Source organism: Notolepis coatsorum, assembly GCF_963971535.1.
Source record: "Notolepis coatsorum genome assembly, chromosome: 5".
Classification (NCBI taxonomy): Eukaryota; Metazoa; Chordata; class Actinopteri; order Aulopiformes; family Paralepididae; genus Notolepis; species Notolepis coatsorum.
In genome coordinates this window covers 177,394,147-177,416,795 of record NC_140169.1, presented here as the reverse complement: position 1 = coordinate 177,416,795, position 22,649 = coordinate 177,394,147, and the positions used below count along the sequence as shown (strand labels likewise).

Here is a 22,649-nt window from a genome sequence, read left to right as displayed (position 1 = left end):
TAAAGGATCATTTTATCTTAAACTCTGCCTGTCAACACACACACACACACACACACACACACACACACACACACACACACACACACACACACACACACACACACACACACACACACACACACACACACACACACACACACACACACACACACACACACACACACACACACACACACACACACACACACACACACACACATATCAATGCAAATCACCATGTTTGCATGGCAGCTTGACCCATAATTTTCAACAATCAGCTTCCCAAGCAGGCAGTCCGGGACCATCTTGAGGTTTACAAGGCTAACAGTTGGCCCACCGAGAAGGGCAGTAAACAAAAGCTATGGCCAACATGTTTTTACAATTTACAAAATAATCTTAGTTTGACTATACAGATGTATGTAATGTGTCAGGGTGGGTTTTTAACTTGGATGCATTACGTTAAGTGGAATGAAATCCAAGCCAATATTGATTGAGGCACGTGTTATTCTGTTTAAAATGGTTGCAAACCATGCAAATGTATTCACGCACACAGCATAATATACACAACATGGTGTTTTTCTGGAAGAGTCTGTTTTAGCATTTAGGCCTAACATGTTGCAGTGTTTAAACAAACTGTTTTATTAAGCTGTATACTAGTGGGATGGCCTATATTTCATTACCATGAAAGTGTGAAGGCTGAGGCAGCAGTTAAACTTCGCTGCTAGGCCCATGTTGTTGAGGAGGGCGCTTTAAGAAAGTACCTGAATTTGAGCCAACAGCGCACCCACCGATCAAATGCGTGAAGTCATGTTCACTTTTAATTCCCCCCATTATGTCAGCCTAGGACACCATGGTAACGGCTGAGCGACTATGCTCAGGAGAAATCGCATTTATGACATCCAGAGGGAGTCTTTTTTTGACATGCTATTGCCAGAGAGGTTGGCAGCAACAAGGCACAATGTCTTATTATCCTTGCACGTGTCGGGTCATTTGCATGACAGTTTTATTCCCGACAAAGGTTTTCTCTTCTTATTCACACGTTGCCTGAAGAGAAGACTCCACCCAGTATTGTTCTTGGGCCCGTTGGTGGAGGTTAAACACTCCAGGGTGGTCAGGAGGAGGAGAGGGGGGGCATACAGTAGGTTTAAATAGCTGTTGTTACAGACCACCCAGGCTTTATGCTCCAGCAGATGGACATAACCTACACTGACCGCAATACCACCACGCGCACACACACACACACACACACACACACACACACACACACACACACACACACACACACACACACACACACACACACACACACACACACACACACACACACACACACACACACACACACACACACACACACACACACACACACACACACACACACACACACACACACACACACACAGGCTCTCCAGGGATCCTCAGCTTCAAGGAGATTAGGACCACAAGGCCTGATGATACAAGGAAAGGTAATGGTAACACTTTTCAAGGTAGTATAGGTAGGGCTGCTCGATTATGGCACGAATCATAATCACAATAATTTCTGGTCAATATTGAGATCACGATTATTTAACATGATTTCTTATCGACTTTATTTATTTTGTAAATTTGTGGCACACACTTATTTCTTGAGACGTTTTCGTTTTTACGGAAACCTTTTTTTAAATGAAAACGAAACAACAAGGACTTTGGAAACATCATGCATGTCTAGATAATACATTTTTTTTTTATCTTGATTATCTTGTTTTCATAATTGTGTCTTGTTTGCATCACAATTGAAACTCAAACTCAATTAATCATCCGGCCCTAGTACTTACTAACTAGATCATATTCAAATTGAAATATATATTGAGCAGACATGTGCAGTAGGTAGTGAGCTATTTCATCTAGGTCTAAGGCAAGCTTTATTAAATAAGTTATAACAACGCTGTGGTTGTGCAGCCACAGTGTTTTGTGCAGCTCACCTCTGGGCTGGTCGATAGTTCCCTCTTTTGCTGCCGTACTATCACTCACTTCCTCTGTTCCCTGAGCATAGTGTTATGAATTATGGATTGAAAGCAAAAAGCTTAGAGTAGTTTGTTTGTCTCATGAAGCTACGTGTGCCACTGACCCACATCAGTAGTTCAATATCCTTTTTAGCACTTGCATTTGTTTTGACACAATGGTGTTACACGCAGGCCCTTTGGAGTGCAGCCTTTTTAACTGTCAAACTAATTATTTTGGACGGCAAAAGACGGAAGATGCACATCCCATCTCCCTAAATAATGGACAGAAGTCTAGCATAATACCCAAAGAATGCAGGAACGAAGACCGCTGACTAGTTGAGACATGGTCTGGCATTCTATTCAACTTGAACATCAACCTTTCTGGTATCACTGTTCAGGAAATGTGAGGCGCCCTCAATTTGTACGTAAGATGTTCCGACATTAGGGAGACATTTGCAGTTGTGAGTCTGCCGGCCCAAAGAACACTAGTTATTCTGTTTTGCTCCCTTATTCTCATAGTCTGTTTATCAGCGCACTTTAGTGCAAAACCGTACTTCTTAGAGGGGCGCAGGAAGATCCAAACTGGGTTATTCAGATGAACTCAAACACACCAATTTAGTCCACATAGTCTCGCTTTCTGTGATTAGTAATACTGTTTTCAAAAGCTTTGGAAAACTGGGTAGCAAGAAAAGTTTCCAAATTAAAACTCGTATCGATCTTGTAATGAGTGAAGGACTCTAGTACCGGCAGCGTGGGGAATGGGGAGATGGAATATTTAGCTCTGGCTTGCAATCCCAAGCCTAATATCACATACTTTAATAATCTCTATAGTTGGCAATATGCTGGACGGATGAGAAAAGTAGCTCTACTATAATAATATTATATTTCAGAGGCTGCAGTATTCTCCATAAATGTTCGATGACTGGTTCTGACATTTTAATGAAAGTGATAATGCATAATTCCCTATATATATATTTTAAATGTCTAGTGTGCAGGGGTGTAAAAAGTACCCAGAAATTATACTTAAGTGAAAGTATGGGTACTGTCTCAAAATCTGACTCAAGTAAAAGTCAAAGTAGCTGGCTAAAAACACACTTGAGTAAAAGTCAAAAAGTCCTACTTTTAAATGTACTTAAGTACTCAAAAGTAAAAGTAATTTTTTTTAAAGGGATAGACCAGGGGTCTCAAACTCATTCCATTGTGGGCCAAGTTTTAATTTTAACTATACATTGCACTAGGTGAGTTAGTTGAAGAGGTGAGCCAATTAGTGAAATCATCAGCTGGTGTTTAGGCAAGGCTGGAATGAAACCAAGCATACACTCTGCCCACAATGGAATGTGTTTTGCGATAGACAATGCTGAAATGAAAGAACAGAGGTCACTTTTTTGCATTAAAATTATTTAATGCACTTCTCCATTGAAGGTAAACTAACATGGACGGCATTCACATCACAGCATGAATAATATCACAATATTAAAAACAGAATGGTGTATCCTGAATAATATCACAATATTAACCACAGCATACTGGATTATCCTGAATAATATCACAATATTAAAGGTAGAATACTGGAGTACTCTGAATAATATCACAATATTAAAGACAGAATACTGGAGTACCCTGAATAATATCACAATATTAAAGACAGAATACTGGAGTATCCTGAATAATATCACAATATTAACGACAGAATACTGGAGTACCCTGAATAATATCACAATATTAAAAACAGAATACTGGAGTACCCTGAATAATATCACAATATTAACCACAGCGTAATGCAGATCTGACTGTCTATTCTTCTGATAGCAGGTGTTTAATCAAAGATCCCTGCTTTCTAGTGTTGCACAAGGACCAATCAGCATGGGTATGGCGGGTTCATTTTCCATTGATGGGGATTTGATTGGCTGTTTACCTGCGGTCGCAGGATTAATAACGCTAACGTTAGTTCGGCCAGATAAACAATTCAAATATACTAATTAAAATGGTTGGACCTGTGAGATTTGTACTTTGTACTTTGTAGGTCTGCATTTTAAATGTAAGGAGTAAAAAGTATGTTTTTTTTCTCTGAAATGTAATGGAGTAAAAGTACAAAGTATACAAACCTAATAATACTCAAGTAAAGTACAAATCCCCCAAAACAGTACTTAAGTATTGTAACGAAGTACAATTACTCAAGTACTTTACACCCCTGCTAGTGTGGCTGAGGCAGAAGGGCACTATGAACTATAGTGAATAATATTCTTCTCCTGTATTCTGTATTTATCTTGATTTTAATAATCAACGGTCACCTTTCAAAATGTATACTTATACATATACTTAGAATGAAAATGTGTTGCGGATCGGCTCGACATTAAGGAGTTTAATCATCATGCGGCCCCTGCTGCAAAACCTAACTTGGAAAGCGTCGCAGGATTTACAGGGAGAAATCAGTGAAGCTCATGCAGCGACACGTAGAGGCGCGGCATCCTCAGACCTCCAATATGTATTCTGTTAGAAGGGCTTTTCATCATCTTCACTCTTGATTACGCGAGCAAGTCTGATTCTGTTTCTATAATCAGACGGCATCAGGCCCGCTTAATGAGACTGTCAAGTACAGCTAAAGGCTAATTAGAGGGGGATAAAATACTCCCCATTAGTTAATCCAGCGTTTCTTTGTTTTCCCTCCAGATACCATGGGAGGCTGTTGACACCTGACTCCGCCAACAGCTAAAGGGAACCCAGGAGAGCAGCCTGAGAGCGCAGGTCGAGGGCCGTGGAGAAGGAACTGATGATGGCTGCGCATCGAATAAGAGCGACCAACAACAACATTTCCCTCCCTCGCTGCAAGTCAGAGGGGACCCTCATAGATCTCAGTGACGGGGTGTCAGAGGCCACTCTCACTGATGTCAAAGGTTAGCTGCGGATACTACTTGTTCATTCATGTGCCAACCATATGAATCCTAAACCCAGAACCCGTCTGAGCCGTTACTTTTAATGAACAGTATAGACTTATAGATCAGTAGTTTGGGGTCATTGGACAAATTGTTATTGAGATATCGATAATAATAATAATCGATAATGACATGTTTTTTTTTACCATCGAATAAAGAATTTACAAAAAAACAGTCAATAATAATAATATGTAGAATGAAGTTGACATATTCTCATGTGATATTTGTTTGTGCTTTCTTGCAGTGCCTTCTCCCAGTGCCTTACGCCTGGATGCTACCGTCTCCTTTAGCACTGCCAGGGAAGTTGTTGCCATTAAGGATTACTGTCCATCCAGTTTCACCACGCTGAAATTCTCAAAGGGAGACCGCCTCTATGTGCTGGACACATCGGGCGGGGAGTGGTGGTATGCCCACAACAACACAGAGATGGGCTACATCCCTGCGGCTTACGTACAACCCGTCAACTACAGAGACTCCTCCTTCAGTGACAGCGGGATGATTGACACTATAGGGGACGGCAATGAGGAGCCAGCCAAAGAAATGGACCTCCTGGGAGAGTGGACAGGGGTCATTTTGAAACCGGCCACCTTCCAAAACGGAAACCCTTTTACAGCCAGCCGCACCTCTACCAACCCTTTCCTCAATGGCGGTCTTCAGAGCTCACTGGACCAGAATAGTAATGAGAAGTCAGTAGACCTGCTTCTGTTCGACACCCTAGCTCCTTCTGTGCCAAGTTCTACTAACAGCACTGTCAATATTAATGGTTTCGGCAGTGGCATGTTTGATTTGGACCCCATTACTCCCGGTGTAGGAGTGGGGCCAACCATACGCAGGGATAACCCGTTTTTTAGGAGTAAACGATCCCACAGTCTCTCTGAGCTCTCGACCCTACAGGCTCAGTCTGACGCCCCTCAGACCGCGACAGGTTTCTTCGGAGGCCTGAAAGCTCCCGCTCCGGAACAGTTCCAAAGCAGGGAGGATTTCAGGACGGCGTGGCTCAATCACCGGAAGCTGGCCAGGTCCTGCCACGATTTGGACTCTTTGGGTCAGAGCCCGGGCTGGGGCCAAACGCAGCCGGTGGAGACCAGCATTGTGTGTCGGCTAGACAGCTCCGGGGGGGCCGTCCAGCTCCCAGACACCAGCATCAGTGTCCACATACCCGAGGGCCACGTGGCTCCAGGGGACACCCAGCAGATCTCCATCAAAGCTCTGCTGGACCCACCCCTGGAGCTGAACAACGACCGCTGCACCACCGTCGGCCCCGTGGTGGAGATCAAACTCAGCAACATGGAGACCCGAAACACCATCACCCTGGAGATGAAAGTATCGGTGGTGGTGAAGATGGAGTGCAGGCCGACCACAGAGGTCATGTGCGTGAGGAGTGACTGTAAAGAGGGCCCGTACTCGCCCGTACCCCACGCCTACATGTATGGGGACACCGTTCAGGTGTGTCTGGATAACCTTGAACCCTGCATGTATGTGTGCGTCGTGGCCCAGTCCCAGTCGGTCGCTCCCGATTCCACTGTTTGGGAGCATGTGGTGAAGAAGATCACCCTAGGGGTGTACGGACCAAAGCATATTCATCCATCCTTCAAAACCGTCGTCGCCATCTTCGGCCACGACTGTGCCCCAAAGACGTTACTGGTGAGTGAGGTAGGGAAGCAGGCGCAGGCTGCCCCACCGGTAGCCCTTCAGCTCTGGGGGAAACATCAGTTTGTCCTGTCCAGGCCCCAGGACCTCCGGGTCGGGGTGTATTCCAACATGGCCAACTATGACGTGAAGGCCAGTGAGCAGGCCAGGGTGGTGAGGGGTTTCCAGGTCAAACTAGGAAAAGTGAGCAGACTCGTCTACATGATCGCCTCGCGCAATACCGACGACGTGTCGGATTTCACCATGAGGGTGCAGATCAAAGACGACCAAGATTGCATCCTCGCCCAGTTCTGTGTCCAGACGCCAACGCCACCGCCCAAAACCCAAGGTCCAAAGACCTCGGCGCAGAGGCGCTTCCTGAAGAAGAAGGAGCTGGGCAAGATAGTCCTGTCCTCTCTCGCCGTCATCACCAAGTACCCCGTCTTCCACGACAGGAGAATCAACAACCTGAAGTTCGGGAAGCTGATCAAAACCGTCATCCGCCAGACCAAAAATCTGTACTTGCTGGAGTACAAAAAGGGGGACTTTGTGGCTCTCTTGAGTGAGGAGAAGATCAAGCTGAAAGGTCAGCTGTGGACTAAAGAATGGTACATAGGATATTATCAGGGCAAGGTCGGGCTTATCCATGCAAAGAATGTCCTGGTGGTGGGCAAAGTGAAGCCCATATACTTCAGCGGGGCGGACCTTACCACTGCACTCCTCCTGGAGCAGATACTGAAGCCGTGTAAGTTCCTCACGTACATCTATGCCTCTGTGAGAACTGTACTAATGGAGAACATAGGCAACTGGAGAGTGTTTGCAGACGCCCTGAGTTACATCAACCTGCCCTTGACACATTTCTGCCGCTCGGAGCTGGACAGCGAGCCGGAGAGGGTAGCGTCGGTGCTGGAGAAGCTGAAGGAGGACTGCAACAACGCAGAGGGCAAGGACAGGAAATCTTTCCAGAAAGAACTTCTGACTGTAAGTTACAGCCTTGGCACTATTTTCCTCTTTCTCGTTAAGAGTGGCTTAGCATTTTCTCAACCGTTATTGACTTGACTCACTCACCCTGTGTTAACTTCGGATGTGCACGTATTTTGTCCTATTTAAGCTTTAAGGTGCACCGCAAGGTGTTCCTGTTTGCATGTTTCTGGCAGTTATTTCTTTTATCGTAATCTTTTTTAAATCATTATTATTTTGTAGCGCAACTGTGGCTTTTGTCTGTTATCTGCTTCTAGCTGTTAAGGCTTTATGGTCCAGTCCAGTGAGTTAATTCCGTTGAGAGTGCAGTCAATAACTGCTGTGTAGGCATCAAGGTCTAAGTTGTGGAGAGCAGCAGAATATTTCTCGCGGGCCCGTCCCCGCCCCTCTGTCTCCTAAATTACATTGAGTTGGAGATCTATACTGCATTTCTAAATCCAATTGATGGCTCATGGTGCTCTCATAATGTTCTGTCTTAATTTCAGCCACTGCGTATAAATCAAAGCATTCAGGGAAAACAACAGGACTATAAAAACAAAAAAACAAAGCCATGACTCATATGACTCTTGTCATTAAAGTCATTTTGGAGGTGGTATTTACCATTCTGGTGGCGGTTGTAGTGAGCATCGAGTGTTTGTGACTAAGCTTTATAAACTCCCAGTAACGGGCTGAAAAAGACACATGCTTATTTTCTAGTAGAGCCTAAATTCCTCATTTAGGGCTGGGGCATACCGCATACGGTGTACCCTGTCGTAAAAGTCAGGCAGGGCCGTTTCTAGCCATATGCGGACTATGCGGTTGCATAGGCCCCCGAAGCCACTAAAACTGCCATTTTCTTAAATAAAAATTACCAGTCTCTCTTGGTAGGTAGCCAAGCACTCTTGTACGTTGAGTGAAAGCAGATATATGCAAAATAAATATATATATACATTTTCTTTTAGGGTGTAATAAATCATCAGCTTAAAACATGTAACCGATAGGCTACTGCTTATGACTGCAAACTGGGCGTTTCTTTATAAAAAAAATTAAACATAAGTAGCTTACTGACAAAAATGTTGTTGCATTTTCAAGCTTTATTTAACTTGATCTTAAATAGTTCCATTTAAATTTCAATATTGTAAGTCAGAAATGTAAGGAAAATGCAAATCTGTCTCATGTATGTGCATTTGAGAGATGTTATAATGCAGATTCTGTAAATCCTGTAAGTTTTCAGGAGTTTCTTGATGTAGGGGAGCCCTAGTGTTTCCCATTAATAATAATTTTCTGTCATTGCTGGGGTCAACTTGAGATGTTTGATTTGAATTTGTGAGAAAAAAGATATATGAGTTTTTCACGGATCTAGCCTCTTTTCCTCTTAAAGTGCACCAGATTGATGCATTTAAATGTTAAATTGTTAAATGCATGCCCACCTTAACCTCTTAACACTTTGACTGCCACGCATATTGCTTATCCTTACCTTTAGAATGCCAGCCTTCTAGACGTTTCCGTGGTTGTTGCACTATGTTTGCGAAGCTGTGTATGTGTTCTGTATTATAGCTGTAGAGACACGGTGTGGCTCATTTTGACAAACATTACTTGTAGTCCAGCATGGGAATAATAGTTTGTTTCCACAGGCTGTAGTTTGTAGTTTATTACACGCTAAACATTGCGCATTTCCAAGATAATACTTTTTTCATAGATCGCGAGATAAAACGCGTTATGTGCAATAAGCCCAAACCGTTCTGGCTGATCCCCTGAAACCCTGAATACTCCCAAATCAAAGGTATATGATATGTATATGTATATACCTAAAAACTATGATCGTGTTTGCCGAGCATATTTTTCGTCCGGTGAAACACAGAGCTGTGATCGTTAGAAAAACACGTTTCAGATTTGGTAAAATAGACATAGAATGTACCTTACCTTAGCCAGAAAGTATTCCAAGAAGAATAATTCCAAGTGATCGCATCGCCATAGCGATTACCAGTATATGTCTATACACATTTCGATGGTCAAATACGCTTAGGCGATGACATTTCTAGGTGATCAATGTGAATCTATGTCCCGGCAGGAGGAGTGGCCACTGGCCAAGCAGAAATGAATGTTAGAGTGTGATTCAACCCAAGCCATCGCAGTTCAGACACGGACGATACCGCCACCTGGTGATAGTTGATCGGCATTGCAGTTCTAATGTGTGGGGATGGTCGAAAATGATGCAGATCGCTCTGGGCTGTAGAGCGGGGATCAAAGTAAAAAGATCAAACGATCCAAAAACTACTTTACGTTTTGGCACTCAACCGTCGGCTCCCCATAAACGACTATTTAGGTTTTTGGCACAGACTGTGTTAAGCCCTAGCCATATTTTCTGAAAATTCTTGGTATCTAGGGACATATGATATATGGATCCTAGTGAATGTATTCCCAGTGTCAGAAATGTTGTGTCTGTTACTAGGCTTGAGTAAATTGTAATGAACCAAAGGAGAATATAACATTTATTTTGCAGGGTTCCATGCAAAAGTATTTGTTAATTCAGTCCCACCAGCGTCGATCGGTACACAAATCTGGCGCTATAATATTTAGACGTTATAAGAAGTCCCTATTGGAAGGAAGGCGTGGTATTCCTCCCATTCTTCCCCTCTTCAAAGGGTGTCTCTTAGCTTTCACATTGACGTCGGCGTGGATATTGTTTGAGGGCCCGTCGGAGGAGAACAGATGTGTCGGGCGACAGAGCAGAGGCCACATCCTCCGACGTTGATGTCATCTGTTAGTGTCTGCATAAGTCAGATGTTATGTCATCCACCACTATGATGGCCCAGAGTGCCAAGATAGTTAACACTTACCCCGTGCCGCCCCTTGTTGCTATATAGATGCAGCTTCTTTTCACGGTCACATAACTTGCTGAACCGACTTTTTTTTTCTGCTATACAACCACGCTTCATTTCCCCCGTGCTGTTCAATATTGCCTCAGGCAACACAGATGGCAATTCCCAGGTCGAGGAGCTTAAGCAAACAAACATTGAACACTCTCCTCATGTTGGGTCTCTCACACTTAGCCAGCTATGTGGTTCACAGTGGTGTAGCTCTCGTAGCAGATATGATATCACATTTTAATGTTTTTTTTGCATGTTTTCTTTTCACTCGCTCATATAAGTCCCCTCGTAAACACCTTCTACTCCGAAGAGAGTGTTGGTAGTCGGTCACAGTGTTCAGCCTTCATGCTGTCTTTTATATAAAGTGTCCCCCCCCCCTTTCTTTCTCTTCCAATAATACTGTCCCTCAGAGCTCGTGTCCGTAATACGGCGGAGGAGGCTCTGAAGTGAGACGGAACATAAACACTGTAATTTACATGGAGTTGTAAACACTAGTTATAACCATTTTTAGACACGGTGGAACTTCAGTATGGAAAAGAACATGGAATACAGTGGTGTGTAAAGATGGGTACACAGTAGAGTTTCATTACTCTGTGTAGGAAAACATATGACTTATTCTGATTCCATCTAAATTAGTGCTTGAAGGAAGGTTATGAACATAAACCTACTACAATGATGAACTAAACCATATCTATACATTTACTACCAGTACACAAACTAAACGGTGCCTATATATTCACTACCATGAACTAAACCATGCTTGTATTACTATCATGAACTAAACCATGGCTATATATTTACTTTACTACCATGAACTAAACCATGCTTGTATATTTACTATCATGAACTAAACCATGGCTATATATTTACTTTACTACCATGAACTAAACTATGTCTATATATTTACTACTGTGACCTAAACCATGCCTATATATTTACTACCATGACCTAAACCATGCCTATATATTTACTACCATGAAATTAACCATGCCTATATATTTACTACCATGACCTAAATATGCTGATACGGTATATTCCATTAATTAACATAGCAGCCTGGATTGTGTTTGGGGAGAAATTGTTTCCAGATCCCTGAATGTTTTTAGATACTCGACTGTTTACTTTCCCTAGCATGCCTTGCTCCACACTGAGCAAGCACTCAACATATCCCCCAGGCATAGCTTACTGGCTAACATTCTAACAACAACCACAACAACAAACATGTAGGTATAGATTTTGTACAAACCCATAATGAGGCAACCATTGCCCCTGGGACAGTTGGGGGTTACTGCTGCAACGGAGAGCCGTCCTCCAACTGTTGTAGTTTTCAAAAATATCACTCCCAGATTTAATTCATAATTTTGATATAAAAAAGTATGCACTATTTCCAATCCTGTGTAGTGACACCTACCTATATGTTCCACTAAGGCTCGACTAAATGAGACGTATGTCGCTGTGAGGTGTTCCCTTTCATAGAGGAGGGGGAAAGATGACATGCACCATCCTAGTACAAGTATGGAGGCTACGTTGGGCTAGTAGGGACACTTGTTCCATTTAGGAGCATCCATCTTATCGGTAGTGTTTGGTCTAGAAAATAATAGGATTTTAGTGCAGGGCGGGCTCGGTGAGTGTAGACTGTCGAATAAAATTGTCATTCCCTTCCTCTCTTGACAATTATGTGTTTTTTTTTATCTGTCACAGAAAACAATCCCTTTTGATTTGTTTGCATACAATCTGACTGGGGTTGGGAGTGTATTTTTAGCTGAAAGAGAACTGATTCAAAGGGGTTGCGCAGCGCAGGGCTGAAAGAACTGCCTTTGTGCCTCAAACATCACAATGCCTTCTCGTTTCCTTTGATTGTTCACGGAGAAAAGGGATTATCAGCAACGTAAACATGTATATTCCCCTCAAATAAAGAGAAAAAGGTCCCACGTCCCCCCAGCCCCCACCTTTTGACAGTAGAGCTGCCTATATTGTAGCAAATGCATTAGACTCTGGCATGATGCCATTAATTAGAAACACCTTCAGTACCAGAACCCAGATATGGATAAATGGCTGTGCATATGTTAAACAGTGACCACAAATTGAACCCATGCTGAAAGCCACCGAAACTGCAATAGGCTGGTTAGTGACGCTGAATTATTCATCTCCACCTGTCGCGCACAGTTGCAAACTGAACTTCAATTAACCTAAATTATATACAGCACAATGCCTGTGGTTTGTTCATGATTTTAACTCGTCTACAGCATGTGCATTCTTTGCTCAGGCATTTAAATGAAATATCAGGGACATCCTGACACAAATTGTACTTTACCTGCAACTACTTTTATACACTTCCTATCAAATTCATGTGTTGGTTCTATGCAAATTTAATCTCACTACCTCCTATGCACTATCATTTTAAGAGCGCTGCTCTTGATGAACTTTTAAAGAAACTCAAAGTGTTAAGAGCGATACCCTGTTGTATGTTATATTTTTTTAATTTCTTTTTATTATTATCTTTTTCCTCCTTTTTTCCGTTTTTCTCCCATCCCAATGTTAGTCGTTATGCCAATTCCCAATCCCCTTCCTGGTCGTTGCGCACTCTACCCCCTACCGTCGGTCCGGGAGGGCGGAGACTATCACATGCTTCCTCCGACACATGTGTAGCCAGCTCACCGCTTCTTTTCACCTGGCAGCGCGGACTCTCACTGGGAGAGTGTAACGTGTGGAAGGATTACATTACCTCTCTCAGATCCTTCCCTTGCTGTGCAGGCGCCCTGACCGAACTGTAGGAGTCGCTGTTTACAACTACCAGGACCCACCCTCGCCGGGTTTCCCACCCGCTGACACTGCCAATTGTGTTAGTATGCCAACCCGGAAGCACCACACCTGGATTAGATCCCACTGTCTCTGTGGTGGTAGGCAGACGCTTAGTCCGCTGCACTACCCGGCCGCCCATGTTAGAACTATTTTATGTCCGTTCTATTTGATTATTTTTTGCCTATTTTTAAACTGAATCAAACCGCACTTTTTTACTCTGTCTATTCTATTTTTTATTATTTGTATTACTGAATGAAACTGTAAACAGAGAGGCCTATTGGGATGCTAGATCCTAATGTGAAACACTGATTTACCTTACCTTGCTTTGAACTGCAACTTCTGTATGAAAAGTGCTATACAAATAAAGTTTATTATTATTATTATTCTCGTAGGGCCGCCGCTACTGGGCGGACGCCGCTGGTATTTCTCAGCTTGTGATCCTAACCATATTAGGACCCTACCTCCTAAGTTGTGGCCCTTCAGAACAGTGTTCTTCTGAGCCTGAGAACGGGGACTGTAGCCTCCAGCGGAGGAAGTATCCCACTCAGAATTTACTTTGGCAGGAGGAGTGCAGAGCAGCTCAAGGCTGGCGGCTTGTATCCATCACTGACTGTGTGCACCGCTCCGCCAACCACCCATCGGGTCGATGCCGAGGCCTAACAAAAATAATAGTTGGTTTCAGGTTGGTTGTCAGTTTGGCCATGGATAGGTAGGGAATTTTTTTTTATTTTTTTTTTATTTTATTCTTTCCCACGGCGACTATGGATAGGGAATTTCTTTATTTAATTAACCCTTTCACTGCCACACGACAGAAGGTTAGCCCTTTACTATCACACAACCGACGGCGATGCTCCATCATTAGCATCATTAGCTCCGCGGATGCGGAGCTAATGATGCTAATGATGGAGCATCGCCGTCGGTTGTGTGATAGTAAAGGGCTAACCTTCTGTATTGTCACAGTGAAAGGGTTAACCGGCTGTCGTGTGGCAGTGAAAGGGTTAAAATGTTCACAACAACATGGATGCATGTACTCTGCCAGCATGTTTAATATCCATAATACTAAATGTTTGACTAAGATTTCTATGAAACTTTATTCTAAAAAAAAAAAAAAAATTTTTTTTTTTTTTTTTTTTAATATATAATTTTTTTTTAAAACTCATAAAATATATTGGGTCGCACCTAAATCGGCAGGGTCGGTCGGCAACCTGAAACCAACCATTATTTTTGTTAGGCCTGATCACCTCACACTCATTATTTACAACAAAAAAAACGAAACCTTCGGAAGCCCAAGCCAAACAGACCTATATACTGCCCCGATCTCTTCCATATTCAATATTCTTGTGCTAAAGAAATACTGGGGGAGGAATGATATGGTCACGGTGTGTTTTCATTACTGAATAAACAAACTGTCAGAGGACCATCGGGTCCCTGGAACACAGTTTGAAGCTATAGGAATCTGCCTGAAAGGTTGCCGTTTCACTGCAGTTGTTTACAATGGCAGGGCCCGCAATTTTGTTTACAAACATTCAAAGAAGACTCACGGCGCCTCAGAGTTATTTGGATTTATGATTACATAACATACAATAATTCTAAGGATAACATGTATAGTAAATATGTTTTGTACACTAATTGCACGTTATATGCAAATGATAATATCCCCAGTAGTCCTGGTACTTCGAAATAGTGTCTTTTTTTGGGATTATGATTATTTCCCACTAATTATTACTGTTCTAAACAAGACTGCTGTGTTTACCTTCTATGTCATGCAACAAGAGAAAGTGAGAAACCATCTAACTTTGGAGTTGCAATGTGGTTTGTTTCCTTGCTTTCTTTGATACAATGCCAAGCTGTTCTGTCCACAAAACAGGTGGCCTAGTGTGCTCCAGTATGGACACATCACACAGCTGCAGAGCCAGGTTAAAGGAAGACGACTAATAGATCCTTGCATTCTCTTTTTTTTCTATTCTCTTTTTTTTTTTTTTTTTTTTCATTTTTCTCCCATCCCAATGTTAGTCGTTATGCCAATTCCCAATCCCCTTCCTGGTCGTTGCGCACTCTACCCCCTACCGTCGGTCTGGGAGGGCGGAGACTATCACATGCTTCCTCCGACACATGTGTAGCCAGCCCACCGCTTCTTTTCACCTGGCAGCGCGGACTCTCACTGGGGGAGTGTAACGTGTGGAAGGGTCACACTACCTCCCCCAGATCCTTCCCTCGCCGTGCAGGCGCCCCGACTGAACTGTAGGAGTCGCTGTTTACAACAACCAGGACCCACCCTACCGGCTTCGTGTCAGTATGGACGGCCGACCAAGCCGGAGGTACCGCAGCTGGATTTGATCCCACTGTCTCTGCGGTGGTAGACAGACGCTTAGTCCGCTGCGCTACCCGGCCGCCCGATCCTTGCATTCTCAATGAGGGTAAAGGTGCAGGGATGCTGCAAAGCCATTTTCAGTAGCTAGTTGTTATTCAATATACAACATTTCTTATGTTCTTTTCCAGAAACCAAACCTTGCTGCCGTGAACCACAACAAGAGGTGTATTTGAACTGTTGGGACTATTATGAACCATGAATTGGTCTTTGTTCTTTGACTATTGCCATGAGTGTTATTATTTTCCTTTGGTGACCTGGGATTGTACCATCATTCTAATAGCCCTCATCAGTCACCTGTCTGCTCTGCCACTCTATCTCTCTCTCTCTCTCTCTCTCTCTCTCTCTCTCTCTCTCTCTCTCTCTCTCTCTCTCTCTCTCTCTCTCTCTCTCTCTCTCTCTCTCTCTCTCTCTCTCTCTCTCTCTCTCTCTCTCATTCCTCAAGAATGTTTTTTTTACCCTGGTTATATCCCCCATTAACCTGCACTCAATAATCTCCACTCTTATCCATGTGTCAACAAAGCTCTGGGGCCTTGGATTTGACATATGCCTATATTTGAACAGGATATTCCTTAAGGAAATTCCCACACGTCGTAAAATGCATTACGCGCTTGCCTATAATTTATGTGTGTTAGTGTGTAAGTGGGTGCGGTGTGTTTGTGAATGAATGTGTGGGGCAGTGCATGTCCGAAGTACCTACCGCGATCCTATCGGCTCAAGTTAGTGCCCGGCTTTTAACAATGCAATAACGTGTTTCTCCTCTGCTATTTGTTCTATCACAGGCCTCCACTTAGGAAGGAAAGTACAATGCCCTGAATCAGTTTACTTACCTCTAATCCCCGAAGGCACATAAGATTAAAGGCCCCTGTAGTTATGAGAACACATTTAAACCACGTATCCAGTATCCACCCATCCCGCTAGAGTGGAAGATGTGTATGAATGAATTAGCAGAATTAACACAGATGCATTCATTAGACTGTAGGGGTTCATGTTGAAGGACCCAGGTTCTCGCTTAGTTAGGACGGTAAGCCTCGCTATAAAACAAGAGGAAACCGAATTAGGCACTGTAGCCAACCAATCAAGCTGATTAGATGACATAACGACTTATAAGGCTAAATGAAGGGGGTTTCTTCATTGGCACTGTAATCACCGGGGCCCAGGTGCATAAATCGTAGACGCCGGTCACTGCAGGTCATTAGATCAATATTCACTCAAGTGGTTGCCATTGATTGATTGATTGATTGAAAACTTTATTAACAGATTGCAAAATGGGTACAATACAGTACGGCTCAATACAAACAACTGCTAAGAGGATGCAGACCAGAAAAAAATACTTTCGTCTTGTTTACATAAGGGTCCTCCATTTTCAATTCATCAAGACATTTATGACATACAAGACATACAAATATACAGTGTTTATAAGAAAAAGAGATCATGAAAAAATATATACATCCGAAGGGGAATAAACTGTACATTGGAGGGGGTTGGGTGGGTGGGGGTGGGGGAATTTTGACATTTACCGGGGCCAGTTTCTAATTGCAGCCACCCGTAGGTGCTCTTTGAGAGCGGTTTTGACGGAGGGTAGGGATTCACATTCCTTTACGGCTGTGGGTTATGGCGTTCCACATTATTGTTGTGGCATAATTGCAAAACGTGTTTAGTCCCTTGTTTGAGCCGAATCTGGGTTGAACATGATTTGTGGAACTCCCTCTGGTGTTGTGGTCATGGTATTCACTGACCTGTGGGAAGTATTTTGACATGTACATGGGTATCTTTGTGTAGTGTATCTTGTAGACCAGGCCCACACTGTAAGAAAAAAAGCTGCAAGAAAACAGTAAATGTCTGGCATCAATGGTTGCCAAATACTTACTGTCAAATTACAGTAAAATCAAATACATTTACAGATTACAACCTTTATTTAATGGTTAATATTTTGATAAAAAGTAATTGACTCTATTTTTATGGCATTTATACTTAAAGTAGAAAAACGAAAGTAATCTGTAAAATAATAGTGAATTTCCCGTGAAAAAACATAATTTTTTTACAGTGCATATCTCCATAGGCCCCACAGATATTAGCGGTGGTTGCAGGCTGGTGTAGGCTGGGGTCACAGAGTTGACCTAGCACAGGGAAGGTAACGCAGTAAGAAGTGTGCTATTTTTTATCAGTATGAGAAATCTCTCTCGTGGTGGTGAACCTCCCTGGCGTTGTTGAGTCAAAGAAAACACAGCACTTCACAGCCCATCGGCACCTGTATTCCAGGGTGATTGATGCACACAGTACGGGCTCAGACTTTTATGAAGCAATAGTTTCTCTCTTATGTAACGACACAGGACCAGCCCAGTCGGGAGGGCGACCCCAGGGGTCTGCGATGGTGGCTAGCAGGATGATGGAAGGGAGCCAGGACGCGGCGTCTCTGTTGATGATCACAGTCCCACAGATGTTTCCTGCCTCATTGTTACCGAGCTAAACAGAAGCGCCAATTATGGACCTGTAGGCGCCTGTGGTCCACACAACCTCCTTGCTACCCCCCCTAAAATGTAGTTTGGCACTTATTGAGAGTAAATTAGTTTGAATATGGCCACCAGTGATGTCATCGGGGACATTGAATCATTGTGTCGTGTTGATTACGGCATTACGGTGCAATGATTTAGATGAAAACATAGCAATACCTTGTCTTATAGGGACTGCTACCTTATAATTTCATGGAGCTGTATTTAACACAACACAAGGACTCTATGTCCCCAATGACATCACTGGTGGCCATATTCAAACTTATTTACTTTCAGTAACTGTCAAACTAAAGCAGTGTGTGCAAAACTTGTTTTTGGACGTGTGTGAGATTATGTGCAAAATAAATCCTCCTGCTCCTCCTCCTCCTGCTCCTCCTCCCCCTCTCCACATTGGAATGATTTCCAGTGAGATCGCTCCAGTAGATACAGCTCGGGAGTAATAATAACAAACCTATTTATGGAGGACGACTTTGAAAGCGGGAGAGGCAACTTGCTAGATTGTGAGTGATTAGACTCTACACACACACACACACACACACACACTGCCATTTTTGTACACGGCTCTGCCTATATGCTCCACCATCCCCAAGGCTCCATCTTCATCCCTTCTCTTCACTTCCTTCCGTTTGCCTTCCTTCAGTATGCTGGGTGTGGCAAGCTGCTGCATAGTTGATAGCGTAACATATCTCTCCAACTCCAGGGGATTTGGTTTGTTTGTGTGTGTGTGGTGTGTGGTGTGTGTGTGTTTTTTTCTTCTGTTACCAGTTTGTAAAGAATAAAGAGGGTTCATGCATAGGGTGGATTGTCGAAATCACAGTTCCCAGAATTCTCTAATCTCTTCCCAGAATCCCCTGAATATTCTGTCGCATATAAAGCAAGTTAAAAATAGGATTGTCTTCCACTGAAGGAATTCTTAGTCGACTAATACCAATAGTCCTAGATTTTGCTGACAAATTGCGTCGACAAATCTGTAAGATTGTGTTGACGACATGCGAAAACACCTCTTTAAAGCTCTGCTATCTTATGATAATGTTTCACAAAATATCTCATTAAAAAAATATATACATAAAAATCTACTAATAAAGCCTTGGTTGCCTAATAGGGGGCGGATCTAGTTAAAAAGCAGAATATAGAGAAATATAGAAACGCAAGAGTGTGACTGAGATAAGGCTGGAAGTGGCTCATAGGAGAAGAAAGGTGTCGAGATGCAGAAGAAAATGAAGATGGGTAGAAAAACAATAGAGAGAGATTGAAGCGGAGTGATTGACAAAGGCAGGGTATACTGACGGGCCAAGTAACTTGAGAAGCACAGATCCAATTGATCTCAAACCCTGCCCTCTTTTCTTGATCCTCCCATCATAACGGGTGCTTTCCAGCTGTTTTCCAGCTGGCTGAAAACGGGTGTTTTCCAGTCAATTGAACCAGGAGGATGATGTACAGAGATTGGTATTTCATATTTTTTTTGTATTTGTATTTATTGGTTTAAAATACAGTGACAGTGCATATTAAGGAACATTTGACTGTAAATATGCCAGTTTAGCCAAGTTGGCTAATTTTCAACTGTAGTCTCTGGGGCAGGTGACATGAGCACAACAATAATTAAAACATAGTACAATAATTAAAACACAGTAGGAATCAGTATAGGTTACAATACACTAAAATACATACAAATAAATACATTAAAATACAACCCCTCAGTTAAAAAACATAGTACAGTAATTAAAACACAGTAGGAATCAGTATAGGTTACAATACACTAAAATACATACAAATAAATACATTAAAATACAACCCCTCAGTTAAAATGGTCGCACACTTGACCATCTCTCAACCATGATTTTAAGTTAGTTTTAAATGAGATGTAACTTTGATACTCCCTGAGCCGTGTTGGCAGACTGTTCCAGGTGTGGGCTGCTCTCACGGAAAAAGCTGTCTGACTAAAAGCAGACCTCCTGTTTGGGACTACACAGTCCCCTCTGACTACAGACCTGGTATACCTATCAGCAGATGCTTTCTGTTTTATGAAAGTACAGAGGGGGGGAGGAGCCAAGCCATGTAGGATTTTATAGGTAAGGCAGGCATCTTTGAATTTGACAAGATTGTCCCAGCTCAGTAGGTTCTGGTTTGCTATGCTATAACAATGGTGGTGGCTGTTTGTTTTCCTGTCCAGAACTTTCACAGCCTGATGGTAAACTACCTGTACAGATCGTAATGTTGTACAGGAGGCTTGTGTCCAGCTAGTCAGACAGTATGTTAAGTGTGACATAATAATGGCATTAAAATACAGTGCTGCTGCTTTTGTTGACAGAGAGTTTCTGATGTGACGGAAGTTTGATAAGTGAAACTTTGCATTGTTTACTACCGATTTGATTTGTTTTTTAAATGTAAGGTTGGAGTCCATTTTTATCCCAAGGTATCCACTCGTGTTCAACATACCATTGATGTCACTGAGGTTATTCTTTGAAAGCTGTTGTTCACGTGGTTAACGACTGAAGACTATCTCTCACGCTGTGCAGACCCTGGCGTTTACTGCATTACTCCAAATATTCTCCTTGTTAAGCGTTACTCATTTCAAAAGTAATGTCACATGACATTACTTATTACTCTCTGGGAGCAGTAACGCATTAATTCATTACGTGACTTCTGTTACACCCACCCGAATTGCTTCAGTCAAAATGTGCGTAAATGATCACGTCAGGGTACCTCGAGGGGCTTCCCAATCAGATGTGCAGGTTGCCACAGTGACAGAGCTGCACTGAGCTATAGGTCATTGTTGACTGGATGTGGCTCCTCACTGCGGAGTGCGTCACTGAAAACCAGCGGCTTATTTCCCAGTCCCACGGCATGTTTGGTTAACAAGGCTACTTCAGGCTTGATCAAATGCACAGCAGCTGGCTTAAATTGATGGAGAATATTTTGAAACAAGTCGGAAACAAGTCGTTGTCGCGCTGTTGTAGGATAGCAGATGTTTCAGGAGGAGAGTAAGAGGAGCCTCCTCTCACAGTCACACTCCAAGAATCCCGCCTTTTGACATTGGATTCTCTTAGGATGTGCACCTATAAGCCTTGAGCTCAGTTTGGATAAATTACCGATCAACGATGATGTTCATGTCATCTTTTGGTCTTGACAAAATCGAAGTAATGGAGTAACAAGTCGTTCTTTTGATGGGGTAAATTGAGGTAGTAATTAATTCGTTACACTCCTCGTATCACTGGGAATAAGTGATATTATAACTACAGTACCTCATTACCAGTAATGCGTTGCCACACACAACACAGGGACAGATGAAGACGGATCCATATGAGCTGCAAAGCTCACTTCCCAGCCTATCTCAGAAATACGTCTACCTGAATTGCATTCTAATTTCGCAGATGATTTATGCAGTTGAAAAGATGCAGGATTTCAGCATAAGCATAACCCACCCATAAGGCCTAGCTGACATTTTAGGATAACAGCGCAGCATATAATTTCTCCAGTGACCACAGTATTGGTAATGGCGTGCAGCCTAATGCTGTCTAAATGTGCAGTAATTATAAGGCTGGATTCTAACCCCATCATTCGATATGTGATAAATACTTGATATAAAAATGAACAGTATCTTTAAATGTTTCATCACTGTGTCAGAGTAAGACTAACTAAAGCTAAACTTTGACTTATTCATTATGTATTTGGACACATGTACTCAAAATGATTAGATTAGATTAGATTCAAAGTTATTGTCATCATACACCACAAGTACAGTACAACGAAAATAAATTGGCATATAAACAGAGTGCAATGTAACAATTGATTAAATGGAATATATATAACAAAGCTACTGAGTAAATATGCCAATCTGATGTATATACTGTATTATTATGTACAGTGATACAAGTGTAAATACACTATGGCAGTAAGCACAGCTCACAGCTAGAAGGTTGTGGGTTCGATTCCCGCTTGGGGACCAGGTTGCCGTATTGCCACAACTTACCCGGGCCAGGTGGGGTATCTCCCGGGCCTTTCTGTGTGGAGTTTGCATGTTCTCCCCCCGTGCTCACAAGGGTTTCCCCTCCAGAATATAAACCCAATGGGAAAACATGCACAACAGATCGCTAACGCTGCCTGTCACGTCCCTGACGAAGACGGACAGGAGCACTTGGGTCGGTCCCCGGGTGCGGCCCCACGCCGCAGCCCTTGTCTGCTCCCGGCTGGCCTTGGGGGGAAGGACGACGGGATGGGAAGTGCAGAGAACGTTTCATTCAGCGACTCAGTGCATGAGTGTGTGTGTGTGTGTGTGTTCCTGTGGGTCGCCCATCGCATGTGTGTGTGTGTTAATCTGATGACAAATAAAGACAATAATACCAGTGGCCAGTATGTATAAGTATAAGTATAACTAATAAGAGTAGGTATGGAATATATACAGATATAGATCTAGTATACAGTGTGTACAGGAGTAGATGCAGATATATTCATACAGATATAGATAATTAGGCCTATATATATATACTGTATATACGGGGGCGACAGTGGCTCAGTAGGTAGAGTGGTCGACTGGTAATCAGAAGGTTCCCGGTTTGATTCCGGCTCCTCCCGGCAACATGTCGAAGTGTCCTGGAGCGAGACACTTAACCCCT

The 22,649-nt window shown here is 42.9% G+C and overlaps 1 protein-coding gene across 1 annotated transcript in view; it reads left to right on the top strand.

Moving 5' to 3' along the window:
- LOC311229116 (SH3 domain-binding protein 4) overlaps positions 1 to 22,649 on the top strand; it is an 82,737-nt gene that overhangs the window by 24,569 nt on the left and 35,519 nt on the right. Inside the window, exons 2-3 of the mRNA XM_084315135.1 lie at positions 4,632 to 4,855; positions 5,139 to 7,504. Of these exons, the coding sequence (XP_084171261.1) occupies positions 4,732 to 4,855; positions 5,139 to 7,504 (2,490 nt within the window). The 5' untranslated portion in view covers positions 4,632 to 4,731. The remainder of the gene's footprint in view (positions 1 to 4,631; positions 4,856 to 5,138; positions 7,505 to 22,649) is intronic.